This window comes from Zootermopsis nevadensis, unplaced genomic scaffold (assembly GCF_977971745.1).
Source record: "Zootermopsis nevadensis isolate Lab colony 2312 unplaced genomic scaffold, Znev_1.0 Znev_ptg000021l, whole genome shotgun sequence".
Lineage (NCBI taxonomy): Eukaryota > Metazoa > Arthropoda > Insecta > Blattodea > Termopsidae > Zootermopsis > Zootermopsis nevadensis.
The window spans coordinates 14,129,032-14,145,993 of NW_028259153.1; the positions used below are offsets into that span (position 1 = coordinate 14,129,032).

At 36.2% G+C, this 16,962-nt stretch overlaps 3 protein-coding genes across 9 annotated transcripts in view; 2 read left to right on the forward strand and 1 right to left on the reverse strand.

Annotated features, from left to right (window-relative positions):
• axo (axotactin) overlaps positions 1 to 7,398 on the forward strand; it is a 78,577-nt gene extending 71,179 nt beyond the window's left edge. The window contains exon 35 of the mRNA XM_087352519.1: positions 6,792 to 7,398. Within this exon, the coding sequence (XP_087208645.1) occupies positions 6,792 to 6,809 (18 nt within the window). The 3' untranslated portion in view covers positions 6,810 to 7,398. The remainder of the gene's footprint in view (positions 1 to 6,791) is intronic.
• HDAC1 (histone deacetylase 1) lies at positions 2,961 to 13,149 on the reverse strand. Of its 3 annotated transcripts, none has more exons than XM_022067805.2 (10): positions 12,994 to 13,149; positions 11,282 to 11,394; positions 10,894 to 11,011; positions 10,390 to 10,745; positions 9,307 to 9,508; positions 8,578 to 8,827; positions 7,422 to 7,480; positions 6,513 to 6,669; positions 4,776 to 4,888; positions 2,961 to 4,658 (listed from the first exon to the last, which is right to left on the reverse strand). In XM_022067805.2, exons 1-10 carry the CDS (start codon positions 13,040 to 13,042, stop codon positions 4,588 to 4,590), a joined length of 1,488 nt encoding a protein of 495 aa, XP_021923497.1. In that variant the 5' UTR covers positions 13,043 to 13,149; the 3' UTR covers positions 2,961 to 4,587. The 3 variants fall into 3 exon arrangements, with proteins under 3 accessions (XP_021923497.1, XP_087208649.1, XP_021923498.1); XM_087352523.1 differs by lacking the exon at positions 12,994 to 13,149 and adding an exon at positions 12,472 to 12,640; XM_022067806.2 differs by lacking the exon at positions 12,994 to 13,149 and adding an exon at positions 12,453 to 12,640.
• Positions 13,150 to 13,845: 696 nt separating this feature from the next.
• Src64B (Tyrosine-protein kinase Src64B) overlaps positions 13,846 to 16,962 on the forward strand; it is a 47,582-nt gene continuing 44,465 nt past the window's right edge. For 2 of the 5 annotated variants that reach the window (XM_087352994.1, XM_022067883.2), the window contains exon 1: positions 13,847 to 14,016. The gene's annotated coding sequence lies outside the window, so the exon portion shown is untranslated. Of the gene's footprint in view, positions 14,017 to 14,511; positions 14,609 to 15,818; positions 15,946 to 16,962 lie in introns of those variants that run through there. The other 3 variants (XM_087352995.1, XM_087352993.1, XM_087352992.1) reach the window with 3 other exon arrangements.

Sequence of the window (16,962 nt, forward strand, 5' to 3'; positions counted from 1 at the left end):
TTACCGACGTTTCAGAGGTCCTCCATCATCAGGGCGATCGCATGGCCAACAACCCAGAAGGCAGCCATATTCAGACTCGCCGCCGTGAAGAATTCAAATCCTACCTATGCTATTTATGCTTCAATGGTAAGTTATGGGCTGTGTTGCCGACGAACGTGTTTTTCTGTGTTACCAAAGAAGCTCAAAAATGTACTTACTGTCATACGTAAAGTCGTCATTAGATATCTCCGAAATTGAAATTGCTAAATAGTTTTTCTTAAAATTCTCCAGTATCAACTTTAATCGAAATAGGCCTATGTGTTTTTAATTCGAGGCTTGTGGACATACGGGCAGGCAGAGGGATGGAACGGTTGTAATAGGCGCTCCGCGGGGTTGCAAACGCCTATAATTTGTACATCTGCTGGAAATCTAAACTCATTTATTCATGACCTGGATGAACTGATAACCAGTCTGACACGAATAATAATAATAATAATTACAGAAATCAAAAAGCGGACACAGCACATTTGACTGTTTAAGACAAAAAAAAAAATTGTGTGTGTACCTAAGCACCACGTCATGAAGATGTATAATGGGAGTAAAAGCGGTTCTCTGCAAGTTCTTGGTGTCGGCACTGTTAAGAGGTGAATGACCAGTGTCACCCTCTAGCCGCTATAACTCAATACGAAAACCGCAGTACCGGTTGGAAAGCAGGGTAGACGGCCCTCAGAACCGATCTGGATATTGTGGGAAGTGAAAAAAAATCTCTGCTTGGCTGGAATAAAATCCCGGTGGCCCAACCCGCAGCTCGTGACTGTGCTGCTTCGGTTCGGCCTCATTGTTTCTGCGGCCATTTCGACAGAATAAGGATATCTGGTTAAAGTAGGTGATCTCTCTCTCTCTTCAGTAAAGCGGGCCATGTACGCTCAGAGTTATCTGCTCAGACGTGCCAGTGAAAACTCTACAATGGTTACAGAAAATTATCTATACACCACACAGTTTTCTCTGTGCAGGTCAGTTCAGTTTGCTTTGCATACGAGAACTGACATAAATTGCTAAATATACAAAATGACAACACTTGCAGTCATTTTGGTCTTCGGAAACCTCCGACTTTTACCACGTTTAGGTTTTCCTGTAAAATACAAATCTCAGCACGTGTGGTCTCCTTAAGTAATTTTGGAGCCATTGTAGTGTTTACCCAGCTACCAGTTTGAAAGCAGACATAGAACTTCCCAGCATTGTGCGGTACTTTTAGATTTCTCTTCACAATAATGACAATGTGCAGCGTGCGAATGGTTGTTCAGATCACACTGTCGATGCGCCGTGCAATAAAGTAAAAGTTTGCCGACATCCGTTAACTGCTACCAGACTACACAATGCAACGACCCAGAAGACGGCCACCCGCTGTATCAACCTGAAATCTCGCATCCTGCTATTTTATGCCATTCAGGATGAATGCGCAATGCCTTTGAGTTTTTTGACATGGCAGTCCTGCACAACCATTAGACACTCTTGAAACCACCCATTTATTTATTTAGTTTGATAATATTAATAATTTTAATTCTAATACATTTTCTTTCATTTGCAAAATTATCTGCACCGAGAGATTTGTGTTGTTATAATTGAACCAGATGATTTAACATTTCCTTCAGCGCCTTATAGCAATAGAATTGGTGTAAACATTTAAAAAATGGCAGACTAAAGAAAGGAATTTCAGTTCCTACTTTTATGATGAAGTTAAAGTTAAATGAATCTGACCTAGAATTTAGCAAACACATTCAAGTTAGCATGTCAGACACACTTCCTATGCAATGAGTATGCTGAAGATTGAGGATTGAAGGACAAATTAGAAATGACCATGGCCAGACACAATACAAGAATAATTCTCTGCTTAAAAATTGTCAGGTATGACAGAAAAAAAACATTTAAATTTACTGGACATAACTTAATGCAACCAGAATCTACCTTAAAGGAATTTTTCCCCAAATATAATAAAAGTTTGTCTAATACATTTAGCCAAGTTCACCAACCCATGAGATAAATTATGATCTATTGCTGCATTATAACCTCAAAGTCTTAAAAATATAATATTAGCAACATGAGATTTGCATAGTTAGAAACAAATGTATGCAACTTAAAATTGGACTTTCTTTGCTTTGTTTGGCACTTTTTATTAGATATAAGTGTTTTTCATCTAATCATTTATCCACAATAATATTTTAGGCTTGTCTATAATGCTTGCCATGTACAGCTCACAGGTTGCTCATCATAGAATATGTGTACTCTTCGTGACTGTAATCTTGAGACTTGCGGGGCGAATAAGGAGGAAAGATAGCGTCTGCCTTTAACACTTTGGACTTCCTGCATTCCTTGGAAGTCTCAAGATTACATTCGCGAACAGTATGTATGTACATGTGTGTATTTGCCTCATCTGAGTAATAAGTATTTTATTTCTCCCTTAGTTTTTTTATAATATATATATATATATGTGCATGTGTGCGCAGGTAAAATACAGACATGCGTGGATCCGAGGACGGACTGACTTTCTCTTTCCTAAACCAATCAAACTACCTTCTCATCTTTTGAGATGCATTAAATCTGGTTCTCAAACTGTGATTCATGAATCTTTAGGGGGTGTGAAAGGTGTTACATGTTGTTTGTTGAAGAAATGCACAGATGGTACTAATGCATTGATTTTGTTCAGAAAATTTGAAGTTCCACATGCATAGTTGTAAAATATAGTTCCACCAGTTTCATTTAGAAGGGGAATGATTTTGTGAAACACTGAGCACGGATTTAGCTGTAAGGTGATACGCCACATTAATGCGGAGGGATGTAAGGCAGAAGTAAATTTTGGATGTGGGGTTCATATATTTTGATTTTCCAAGTGATATGGAGAGGAAAAGTTTGGGAACCACTCCTTGAATATACCAAAATGAATAAATTTCATTCAGTTGCGTCTTAGGACTCTTTTTCCAACATTATGAAAAGTAAATTAATTTTTATTTCAACTGTACTGTTACATCAACCTCTTATCTACAATGACAGAATATTTTATTTCATTCAACTGGATCTCCCTTGCTGCGGTGAAGTAGACTCAATCCAAGCTCTGCAGTCTGATTGTATTTACTTTCCTAATATTATCTCTTCACATTTTCACCCTTTGGGAACAGTTTGAACTATGTTAGTTTATATTCTGGTCATAGTATATAATACAGGAAGAAATGTTTCTAGTACCTCTTTATATTTATCATTTGCATTATAGCGTCCGTGATAATCAGACAAAGGCTGGTGTTCATCTACATGAGAGTACTGATGTCAGTGTCTGGCTAATAAATGGAATCATAGAGTTGCCAGTCCCATTTCCTGCCACGTAACCATTCACCTTGGTTATGATATAATGCATAAAATAAACTAGTGTGGAAGAAGACACTTAGGGAAGGGTAGTTTCAAGAATGTTGTTTGTCTGCAGTCCACAAACACCTAGTGTTAGTCAGACAGTCTCCTGTACGCAGAGCTCAACTCGGCGAATGAATGTAAAAAAACTATTTTATCATTACTATGCTGTTAAGTAGACAGGTTGGTGTCCCTGCTTCTTTGGCAATATTACATTTACTCCGGTTAGCACGAAAAAAAACATAGGATTATGCATTAGCCTTCTAAAATCCTTTTGGGTTAACAAGACCTCAAACCATCCATTAATTTTCTACACAATTTCATGGGATAAATCAGACAAGTACAAGACATTTATTTTCACCTTTGACATTGCAATTGAAAACCTAGAGGCAGTGTTTATTTTATATCTGCCCACAAGTTCAAGCACAAAAGAGAATATCCTATAAACACTCACTTATTCAGACTGTGGTCTTGGTTCTATCACCTTGTGGTTAGTTACTATCATTTCAGAGGAACCTTAAAAACGTGTGAAACCACCTACAAGATTATACAATGTCCCGACACAGAAGACAATATGGCCATGAAAACCCTAAATCTCGGCCACTTATGATGCGTTCTTCTATGTATACGCACAGGAAAATGATTGGAATTTATGACTTTACATGTTTCATTGTCTTAAAAGAAATTATCATTAATTACAAGGCAAACAAATTAATTGGTCATAATTTAAAGTACCTTTTACAAAATATTTGAGTAAATTTACAGAAATTTTGAATAAGTTTACTTACATTTCAGCATAGCATAAAACACATAAAAATAGAGGATAATAAGCACACACTGTGAAAACAAGAGGATTAAAAATGAAGAAAATGGAATGTCCTTCTTCTTAAGATATCTTTCTACAGCACTGTTCCTTCAAAGTGTTTTGCTCCTATCGTCCTTTATTTTCATGTGATACAATTACATTTTTAATGTGAAATAATATCTCGTATAAGAACTATTCACCTTACCATTCTTGTTTTTAATTTGTTCCTGTAAGAATATTCCTTACCAAATCATAAGTGTCACAAGTTTTCCTCCTGCACTGAGCACTGCGGTAGAAACTGTCCTGTAAGTCGCACATTTGGAGGGACTGCTTTAAAAAAAGTGTGAATAATAAAAATGTGTACCACCCTATACATTTACAAAATCTAGATGGTGATAGTCCTGTTATCATGCATTCAGCCCAGAATCCTTCTTCACGTCTTCTGTGATGCCAGTCTTGTCGTCTTTCTCACTTTCTCCTAAAATCAAGTACAGTCATCTTCAAAATTAAACCACTTGTCTGCAGTTAGTTCAAAAGCTTTATAGAAAATAGTAATTGTATCTTCATACATCGAGCTGTTCAGAGCTTCCGTTACCTTTCGTGTCCATTTTAGTGGCATCCTCAATTTTCATTTTCTCATCACCATCCTGCTTATCTTGTTTTGTGTCCAGTTTGTCCAATCGGGGACGTTTTCTGCTCTTGAATGACCTACATATAACAAGAATTACTTTCAATGACTTCCTCTTGTTGCTTTCACAATGTTTACTTATTTACGCAAACAGAAAAGGAGAAATGTGCAAGACAAATTACTACAAAGTGCTGATGTAGGAACCTCTTATGAAGTAGCCATTTGGAAAATTAAGAATCTGGGAGGAAATAATGTCAAACAATGAAGCATGACCCTGACATCCAAATATCAGAAATACTGAACAAAGTGCCAGACTGGTGTACAGTATGACTGACAAGCATGGGCAGATTACAAACTCTTTAAATGAAGTGGCAACTTATACGTACCACCGGTTTTCATATTCAGTATCTCTATATTCTTATCTTCATAATGGAGGCCTTTTTTTAAACAGGAACTGAATTTTTAAAAATTATTTACATAAATTTAATGTGCTCCAAGAGGTTAAGGAATATAACCAATCAGAAAAATTTCAGAACAGGGAGAACATGGTTATTTAACCCTTCATGATATGATCTCTTTCTAAAACAGCTTTTCTTTCCCAAGTTAAATTTTTCCCAATATTAAAGGAGTTGGTAGGAGTACTGTTTCATACAGATACTATGTGCATGATTTTCTTCAGATTACGAAGAAAAAAAAAACTGTTCTTCAAACACTAAAATTCCTTGCTCCTCTACAGTCTACAGTGAAACCTCTATCCATCATTCCCCGAACTATCGTTTTCCCGGATGCATCGTCCGTTTTGTTCGGTCCCGGATACATCCCATATAAAATAATGTTACATTTTCCCGCTTCTATCGTTTTATCACATCGATCGTTCAAAAATCTTAGTCCCAGCCCATAATTTTCCCGCAATGATCGTTTCTGAGAAATCATAACGAAATTTACGCGATGTTTTTAGAATTTAAAATGCTGGGTTTTGAGATAAATTAATACCGAAAGACGCACAATGTTTTTGGAATAGGCAGTAGTGTTATGTCGCCCAACCAGCACAGATTCTTTTGGAATGAGGGGTCAGCGGTGCTCATTGTCAGAAATTTTATGAGTTTAATTAGGGTGCACTCATATTTTGTTCCAGCGATGCCAGATGGCATGTGCAGTGTGAATTTCTTCACAAATGCTTTTATTATAAGTACAAAGGAAAGGCGGGCGACACTTTTCATTCTTCTGGTTCATCTCGTTTCCAGTGGTTCAGTGTCTTCTACAGCTACGTTTCGTTGAGTTCGGCAGTAATAGTATTTCCGTTCTTCCTGTTATTGTTTGCGAAGGGGATGGGAGTGGTGAGGAAGAGGAAGACGACGAATGCGAGCCCGTAGCTGTGCCGAGTTTTGCCGAAGCATGCTGCATTGGCAAAAGTGAAGTCGTTCTTTTAAGCGCATAATGTTACTGAACGTGGAAAGGGCTCTGTTTGGCCTAAAACGTAAAGTTTCGACAAACCAGTTGTCCATTAAAGACTTTTTTGGTAAAAAGAAGTAACTTTGAAAGAGAAAAATTCATTTTTTTAAATTTTTTTAATGCTTTCCCACAACTATCGTTTTCCTGTATTCATAGTTTTTATTTCCCACCCCCGCCAAAAACGATGCATCGAAGTTTCACTGTATTTCAATCAACTCTAGAGTCAGTAGGAACCATAATATAATACTGCACCTCTGATCACGACGTCCTCCCTCCCCCTCATCTTCAGAGTCACTGTACTCGTTGTCAGGGGCTATCCGCTTGTCCAGTGCAGCTTGTGTTAACCGTTCATCTGGGTTTCCTTTATCTTCGTCATCTTCAGAATCATTAACTGCATCTTCAGGGATTGCTGGAAGAAAACCAGTAAATTAAAACTAGTACAAACAAGTATTGTTAAAATAAGAGAAGAAAAGAAAACACTGCTGTCATTTGGTTTATCTAAACTAATCCTGATATAATTTTATGTTTCAGAGCCAGTTCATAACCTGACATTGTAACATGGGCTGGATTGTCTTCGGCAAGGAAAGGAGGGTTTGACAGAGTTTAATTACATTTTATATATCTTAATTAAGCACCACATTATGAAGAAGGAGTGGAGGTACAGCTCCAACCAATGTTAACCTCAGCAATAGATACAGGTGAGAGGCTAGGTTCAAGCTCTAGCCATTTTGCCTTTAGGTAAAACAGTGCCCTGTACCCATGATAGGAGGCTAGGTGGGCCCCAAAGCTGGTCTGGATGTGAGAAGACAAATCCGACTCCACTAGGTACTGAAGCTTGGTCATCCAATATATAGCCAGTAACTATAATTTCTGAGCTACCCCAGCTGATATATTTTTGTAACTGTTATAATGAATTTATCAGAAAAATAAATCAATCACTGAAAATTCAAAATAATACATTTAACGCTAACAGCAAATATGTGAGATGGACTCTAAGACCAATAAGTATTACTCTGATTTCCTGCATTGAAATTGTGTTCTCGAGTGCTATTTTAAGAAATACTGTAGTTTTCCACAGGTATATTACAAATTTTATTTTGATGTGAGTCATAATATAGCTTCATAGGCTTGATATAAAGAGGCATTTTTATTTCCAATCACCTTGCACTTGTACTCCTGGTGCATGAGGCAGCATTCGAAGATTTTCAAACAGCCTTGTCCTGTAAGAATAAAACTCAAATCAAAAGTGATCTACAATAAAATTTGTTATTGGTAGTCTACACTAAATGTTACCTCTACAGAGCATTTCAGATTTTCATTTGTGGGTTATAACTCCCCATTTGTGTCGAGGCACTGGCCATTGGCCAGTTTCTCTCAACTAAATCACATAATAGCCACAATTTTGTTGGGGGTTGTGCCCACACTTTGAATACATTCTCATTAATGAAACTTTATTTACTTAACATTACAATAGCTACTAGAAACTGTATCTTCCAACATCCAAGAACATTTCATGCCATCACAAATTCTATGCCACATGTTTACATTCATCTCCTAAGCTTTTCTAGAATAACATTTCAGAGTTAATCTGCAAAGCCTGTGGATTATTTCCATAAGTTCTCCAGAGAGAAAAATCAAATTCATATTCAGGAACATGACAGCCACAAGCTGTGCATGAACACAAACAGACTGTAGCGCAATTCACTTCCATGAATCACTGCTGTTTGTTCTTGTGCCGAGTTGGCTGTGGCCATTCTCTGTGTATGTGTCCAATCAGGGTAAGATACAATACTGAAAAACACATATTTCTTGATGATACTTGATGAGATAGGGATATTTTCAGCAGGATAATGCACCAGTGTGCAGCAGAGGAAATTTAATGCTGGCTCTACAGACCATTTTCAACAAATAAATAAATAACCAAGAGAGAACTATGGCCATCTTGTTTACCCAGATTGAATGTGTGTGGCTTTTATGTCGGCAAACTAAACACAGGCTATAGAAATAATCCTCACATAAACAAACATAACAGATTTATGCCATTTTAAGAATCATGGAGTCATGGAATATAAATTTCAATGTGCAATAGAAAATTTATTTGTGAAATGTGCTTCAATACTGGACACATACTGTAATATCAAATAAGTAGTTTTACTAAAAAAATATTTTGAACATGGATGGAACTTTCATTTAAGATTGTACAGTAAAAAGAGGCTTTCATAAGACAAAACCCACCTACCAACTGCAACCTTGCTTTATTAACATTAAGTAATACTGTTAGAAACAAAAGAATGAACTGCTTTACATGTAGGCTTACTTGATTTTCTCCAGGTATTCTGGAGTGTTTTGGTTTGCCATATTAGAAGGACTAATATGCAGCTTAAAGTCAGGGCCAAAGTACTCAAAGTAGTCATTGTATGGAAGTTCATTTGCAATCTCTGTCCCCAGAGCAACTGATGTTTCATACGTCCAACAACGAGATACATTCCGTATAGTGTAACCTCCTCCTCCAACCATCAAGAATGGGAGTCCATACTTCTTTACAAACTCCACACATTTCCCATGACCTAAACAAAGTTACAAGATAATCCAGATATTTGATAATCCTCTGAAAATGGCCAAACTTATTTCAAAGATTTGTGCTTCCTCCTACCCAGCCAACATGAGACATATGAAGGAAAGTTATGAAATATTGAGACACATCATGAGATAAATTTCTATGTTCTCCTTCAGAAGAAGTTAGTGCCCTGTTCACCACAGTTTACAATTTATGAGTTTTGGTCTATCTTTCTTACACTGAACAAACATCTCAGATGTTTTCTAAAAAAAATTATAACACGGACACAGCAGAGAAATTACAGTCAAAGCAAAATGACTTTTATGGATGGCAGACAGAAAAATTCATCTCAGCGTGACATGTGTTTCTCTTCACAGGGACTGTATGGAAAAATAATTTACATTGAGTTATAGTATGAAGATGTAAGATAAATTTACTTTATGAGCACCTGTTACATGAACAAGCAATACATCATGTCCTGTGACCTACCTCTTACAGTGAGATTGAAGCAACCAAGTCTGTCACCAGTTAGAGAATCTGCTCCACACTGCAGCACAACAGCACTAGGCTGAAAAGTCTCCATCACCTTTGAGATTATGGGAACAAAGATAGACTCATAGCTCTCATCATCCATTCCATCTCGTAAAGGAATGTTCACTGCATAGTACTTTCCCTTTCCTGCTCCGATATCCTAAAGAAAATGCCAAGCAACACACACTTCTCAAATTCACATAAATCTAAAAAATCTTCCACCACCTTAATAAGCTACTGAATAATCTAGCAATGAAGAATGTACAAGGCATTCAGGAAAATTAGTGACTTGACGCAATAAGGAATTCATAATATCAATTTTTTTATGCTATTCCATGACTTTAATCCTGTATAACCTTGTGTAAAATAGTATGTTATTACTGGTCCTTGCACACAGTGCACAAAAGGAATACCAAACTGGGATGTTATTAATTTTTTAATCTCTGTCTCTACTCAGCTGAGCACGGTGGTGTAGTGATTATGCTGTAAACTTGTATTTGTTCTTACTTGGCTGTTTGCCGAGTTAGGTTAGCAGAATTCCTATGCCTCCAGGAAAATATCAGAATATTACTTTAAAATATGCTCACTAAAGTTGATTTTCACAGTACACAGTAATACACGGACATTCATTCAACTGTAGTTGACAGCAATAGGGTCAAAGTGGATAATTGTTTTAAATCCTACTGATGGAACAGCCACTGATAAATTTGAGTGAGTTATGAGAAAGCACTTCTGGTAGATGTGTAATATTTTCAGGTTATCTTGCAGGCACTGTCTGTTTAAACTTTTATCACTAACATCTAAACTGTTGATCCTACTGTACCTTCTCTACAGTAAAATTTAACTTTAAACTCATGCTGCACCATAACAATACCGCCGATTTGATAAAACCTCAAACAAAACACATACCACTTGGTATCTTGTTTACAGCTACTTACAGAATTTCCTAAAGGTAAATTGACAACCAGCTACCCATTCCAGACAGTGTTAAAACACCAAGAAAATTATATCAATAAATATGTAGTTTAAAATACGACATACTCTGAGGTCACCAGTGCCAGGAAAGTACTCGCCATACTTGTGGAAGGACACTGTCATCACCCTGTCTGTGGTGTAGAATGCTTCCTCAACACCATCCCCATGGTGGACATCGATGTCAATGTACAAAACTCTCTGATGATACTTGAGCAACTCCAAAATACCAAGGACAATGTCATTAACATAGCAAAAGCCAGATGCCTCTGATTTTTTGGCGTGGTGGAGGCCACCACCCCAGTTGATGCAGATTTCAGAAGCTTGCTTATTCAGCTTTACAGCAGCTGCTACTGAGCCACCTGATGACAGCTGGCAGAACTCATACAATCCATCAAACACTGGACAGTCTTCTCCCACATTAACTAAATGGGAAAACACACGTTAATCAACATACAATAAAACGTTGTTACATAAAGTCAATGTTGTTCCTGCATGGAGTGATAAATGAGGAAGGAAGAAATTAACAATGGAAGGAGGAGCAAGATATGTACAGTATTGGTGTGTACTTACACCTCTGCATCTGCTTATTGTACTCTGACATATTATCAGGTCTGATGCTTCTTAAGAACCGGACATAGTCATCACTATGGAATTTTGTCATCTCATCTGCTGTGGCTTTATGTGGGCGCTGAAACACCAACATTTATTATGCACATTCTGATCATTTTGTATAAAATTCTGTCAATGTGAATAAATTAGCCAACCATATCCAAGAAATTGGATGGGAGAAGAATCCACATATATAAAGATATAAAAGTAAGCTCCACATGATATAAACTTTATCCAAAATGGTATCAACTGGAGCATACAGAATATGTACAGGGGCAGGCATCACTTATTAAAATATGAAAATGAGGTTTGAATTCATAGTAGGGTAACATAAAAAACACATACTTACATAAATCTCCATTTTCCTGTACAGACCATAGTTGAGTAACAAATTGTGTGTCATCCTTATTCGATGTGGTTTCATGGGATGGCCCTGGCCATAGTAATAATTACCAATGTCACCTGAGGACAAACAGCAATCCCTGGTAACTCATTGAAAAATGGAAAAATGAGCACTGATAGCTTCTTACTGGGGATGTGTGTTCGATGTACACAAATTCACAACAGACATCACCAAGCCACTGATTCTTAGAGTCCAATAAAGCAAATGACCTGTAACAACTTCTAATCTGTGTTTCACAGTAGCCTATAAAAGGTTTTTGCACTTTGCAAAGAAGCAAATTTTGATTGTATTGTAAAAGCTAAGTTCACCGAATATGTAATGTATTAATTTAACTTAATATTATTGCAGAAGTCACTTTTCTCATATTTCATGGCAGTCTACAATTATGTTTTTGTTATTAAGGCAGTGAATGCAAATTGCAGCAATAATTTTCCAAGATTTATTGTGACTACAACAATTGTGGGGGTGCTTAAATGTACAGATATTGCTTTAACTGAAACATTTAATCTCAGATTTAATTTCTGTGTGGTTCAATCATCTAATGACACAAGGTTTTTACAATTTAATTTTTTCTTTCATCTTGCATACTGAATATCCAGAATCAAATACCTAAATGAAAGGCCACTGATGACTTCATGAAGCCAAAACATGCTTGGTAAGTAAAGTAAATAAATAACCAATAATAGAAGTAAAAGTGGTTGGTTCATGCATCTCCTGCACTATACACATTTTGTATGCATGTAATTTAAGCTACTTTCACTCTTAGTGATCTGTATTAAGCCCATTTGTATTTGAAACAATTTGTGTTGTAACATCCTTTTTTCAGGCCTATGTGGATCTTTTGCAATGTAAATAAATTACATTTCTATAAACGGAATATGTTTAATTTTCGATAAACGTATGCGAATAACGATTACCATGATATGAATTTCTAATATAGGATTTTGCAGAAAATTTTTAGCTTGTATTTTTGTATATATTTTACAATTACAAATATTACTTGTAATGCAATACTGTTGTTCATTAGTATATCAGGGCCTTGTTATATCGAACATTTGTTAAAATAATTACAATTTTGAAGACGCCCCTTAATTTCATTAATTTTCCTTATACTTACGATCATAATACCAACATACATTCATACCATCGTACTTCTCAGTACACTATTACTTATCGTAAACATCACGTACTCCAGTCTGGCTTATTATTAATGCTTATAAGCTTTTATAAAACTCTGTAACGCTTCTGTCGTAATTCGGGCTACAGTTTGTTGTATCATTACTAAGCAAGAGTGTTTTACTATCAATATTTATAAATGTGACGAACTTTGCTATTTAAACATCTTATACTACACCACAATATCTACGGTGCTACGAGAGTGCCTGAATTGATGATCTTTCACACTAGCGCCATGAAAACAATCAGATCTTTATAAAATCATATCTTTTATTAACTCCGTCTCGCCTTGTTACAAACGAACTAAAATACGGCTTTGCACTCCCGATCGCTATCATTTTTATTCTAATATATCATCAAAATAAGTAAATATAAAATCTCGCAACACAGGCCTATTAAGAGCCAAACCGAACGTAAATATATCAATTTCCTCACAAATATTCAGTAAAGTATCATTAAATATATTTTAAAATAATACTTACTATCGTAATAGTAACACACACGTTTTTTGCTATGGGGTTGTGTTGACATTTTTAAATCAGTAAGTACTTAAAAAGTCCCACACTTTACACTCCCCCAACTACAGACACTCACCGCCTTCTAAAACCTTTTCACTTTTGCTTAACAGAACAGTTGTTAAATATATACTTTCAAGTTAGGCAACATTGATAGGAATTCCCTACACACATCACTACATTCATGAGGGAAACAATCTTCATTTGTAGTTATTTAAATTCATGAGCATGACTTCTTCATGTATGTCGTTATATATCATTGCGAATATCAACATCACGGATTATTGGTTACAACTGATATCAAACTATAGATTAGGATTCTCGAGGTATTTCTAAAATTCCAAAAGAATTGAAGTGGATGAGAAATGTGAATGAATTAAATAAATTTGAGGTTATAATCTAAGGAGGTGATATTCTCTCCGTGATTCTAAGTTCCCCCTGAGTACAAGGAAGATTTATTATACAGAACCATCATTCTTCATTAATTTAACGTTAATGTTAACGTTATAGCATGTTAATGAAATTATAATCGTCGCGTGATTTAAGGCGTCATACGTTGGTAATCATTACATGTCCACCAACGCCATAATAAAGTTCCTGTGCGCAATAGTATATATTTATTATTTTATATTTGTTTAAGAAGTTGAAATCACCAAATTGATTTTTTAAACCTTATACTGTTTCACTTATATTCGTATATTGTAGTAATTATCTGAAAGCCAATTTTAAAACTTATGATTAAATTTATGTCTAGTTAGTGGTGATTCTGTCTGGATTTATGGTATAGAAAGTTCCTAATGGACGGGTTGGTATTATGAGCCATGGTAAGATAAAAGCAGGTTGAAGTAATCCGCTATCTGTTGTCAGTTGTGTTTTGGTCGGTGGTGTAGTGACTGTGATGTTATGTTCGGTAAATGCGAATTGACTGTATTTGTCGTTTTGATGACTAAATCGGAGGAATTGACCAGTTAACTTCGCGTAACAGAGAAGGTAATCACTTTGTCTTTATTGTTAGGCGTAATTATGCGTTGTCTAGTAAGTGGCAATGTCAGTGCCGTCAAGCCGTGGTATTAGTGTCATTGACTGTGATTGGAGTTTGATGCATACTGTTTTGTGCATTCAAAGCAGCTTCAGCCATGACAAATGGTTTATTTACCATGCGCATTGTCAGGCACTTTACTTGTCAAGTGTTTACTTGTATTTAGGGGGTGGAGTTCAGTCACATTTAAGATTAGGTGGCTGGTACAATTTGTGTGTGCCACAAGAGCTTTCTTTCTCGATTTCCTTTTCGAATAATCCAATCTCCATAGACATTTTGGTGTGTTCTCTTTCATGAACTAAAACTAAATGACTATATATTAATGCCATTATCTTTTCTTTGTGCCTTATTTCATGAAGGAGGAAGGATGTGTGTTGCTCTTTTGTGCTTTGAGATTGTCCTTATCATTTGCGATTTTATGTTCATTTCCTGTGCACACACACTTCCAGGAACTTGATTGCAGTGAATAGCATGTCCTGTGTGTTTGGAAGTCCAGTTTCTTTATATTATTTTAAGCAAGTTATGTGTCAGACACCTTGTGAAGTAAGTTAACTGAGCACTGAGTTTACTTGAAAGTAAATTTAGTAATTTGAAAACAAATTTAAACAAATTCATACTCCAAACATGTGACTAATTCTGTTTTACTTATATGGATTATTATATTTTGAAATTAGAAGTATGCATCACTGGGTTAACTCATAGGCATAGTACTTTATTTTGCCTTTAAAATTTTTTATATAAATCATTTTGAAGGTTTAAAAAATAAATTTCATTAAATTTTTATACAGGTATACTTTTCTCTTATGCAAAAAGTTAACCACTTTGACTCACTTCCATTGACTTTCGTAGCCATTAAAGTAGCTAATGTCACCTGATTTGGCACATATCTCTGTGTTTTTTAAAGTATGCCATTGGGTTGAAGTGCATTGTTAGTGCTTCATTTCTAGGAGCAAGTCTGTGATGAATGGATTCAGAGTTAATGATATGTGTAGTGACTTCTTTGATTTGAGCTTCAGTAACACTTTCAAGGTGCAAGTAAGTTATGCATATTGGTAACAGGCTGTTAAAAAGTTAGCTATTATGAATATTGTATTTTTGTGGTAATTATAGACCTGTGGAGGAAGTAACAGGGGGAGGAAGAAGATTGCATTTTGAAGAGCTTCATAATTTGTAGGGTGAATAAAAAAAGGGTAATGAGATGAGAAAGAGACATAGCATGTGTGGGGAAAATAAAAATGCTGGCAAAAGTTTGATAATAAAACCTGAAGGGAAGATACCATGTAATATGGATGGGAGGGTTATGGTGAAATGTGATGTGGACTGAATTCAAATGGCCTGGGTTGGGGACAAGTGGTAGACTTTTGTGTACACAGTAATGGACATTCGATTTTCATAAAGGGGGGGGGGGGGGATGTTTGAAAAGCTATGCAGCTGTTATCTTCTCATTGAAGTTTCTACACCATGTATCATTAATTGTTGTTAAGAATCAAGGCCGTTGTCAGCTCACATAGAATGTCAGAAGTTAGTGGAAGCACTGTTTAATGCATCACTGTTTAACAGGCCAGTCTCACCCTAGCCTTTCATGCTAGTTCTCATAATATAGATGTATGGAGGTGACAGCAACATTTTACTTTACCAGTTGTAGACATGGAGTCACAATTGGCCACGCGGTCGCTGGGACTGTGGGTTCGAATCCCACTCAAGCCGTGGATGTTTGTCCGTGTTTTTCTGTGTTGTGCTGTCCTGTGTACAGGTAGAGGCCTTGCGACGGGCCGATCCCTCGTCCAAGGAGTCCTACCGAATGTCTATAGATCAAGCCAACTAAAAGTTAGGACTCGCAGTGCTCAGGCACTTGAAGAACAGGTCGTCCAAGTATCCAAGTAAGTAAGTAGTAGACATGACTCTACTATTTGTTCCGTTGTGACAGATTGAATGATTAGTGAAGGTGGAATATAATTATATGGGTACTAATATAGGAAATATTGTTTAATGTGTTGAATAATCTATGACATGTTATAGAAATACATTTAAAACACAGAACAAAATAAATAAGCTTTTGTATACAAGCTGTTACAATTAAGTACAGTTATGTTTTGCATATTTTAGATTTCATTGATTCAAATCTCAGCAGCACAGCAGGCCAAAGTGTTTGTCAAAGTGATTCAAATGAAAGAGATGCAGTTTTTCTGTGACTGAGCTATAATGCTGAAGTCAGAATACCAACGAATGATTCGGAATCTTTTCTCAGCGTCGGTACGGAAAGCGCCGTGACTCTCGCTGTCGCTTTTCCAACGTCATTTTGTGAGGCATCCCGAGGTTTATCTTGTTATGTTTGGAATCTTGTGTCGGCGCCGCGATGATAGGCGTCGATTCACCAGATCGACTCATATGGCGTCCGTGGGCTCCTCTTTGTGTGATTCGAATTTTATGTTGGCGTCTTCAAAGAAAGCACAAGTTACCATTTTCTAGGGCACCAGCCAAACCCAAATTATGGATCCAAATGCCTATTGCCTCCTGTAATACATTTTGCAGCTTTAATTTGACAACAGCACGTGCAGAATGCTTATGTATGTTTAATAATGGCAAGCTGTGGAATGAACATAATTAAATATTTATATCGTAATTTTTATTTTTGTAATTAAATTATTAGGGCATATAGACAGAAGAGTGTTTGAATAAGAGTTTATATCTTTAATCATTTGAAGATTATGCTTAAAACAAAATATATTGACACCAATTATTCTTGGAAATGAAGGTGTTATCGCTTCTTTGTTTTATAGGGAGAGCCGTATTTTACTTTATTATGACGATCGTTTAATACAGAAACTCTTTATAAAGAACGTTTGTTGTTTTTCCCGTGGATGCCACAGAGAGGCGTGCCATTATTTTTTCGTACA

Bases quoted from the DNA above. Each gene is read 5' to 3' on its own strand.
- HDAC1 (XM_022067805.2), bottom strand. From the start codon at position 13,042: ATGTCAACACAACCCCATAGCAAAAAACGTGTGTGTTACTATTACGAT. The intron at 10,746-10,893 runs GTAAGTACACAC...TTTCCCATTTAG, and splicing joins CAATAAGCAGATGCAGAGGT to TTAATGTGGGAGAAGACTGT. The intron at 8,828-9,306 runs GTAGGTCACAGG...AACTTTGTTTAG, and splicing joins CTTCAATCTCACTGTAAGAG to GTCATGGGAAATGTGTGGAG.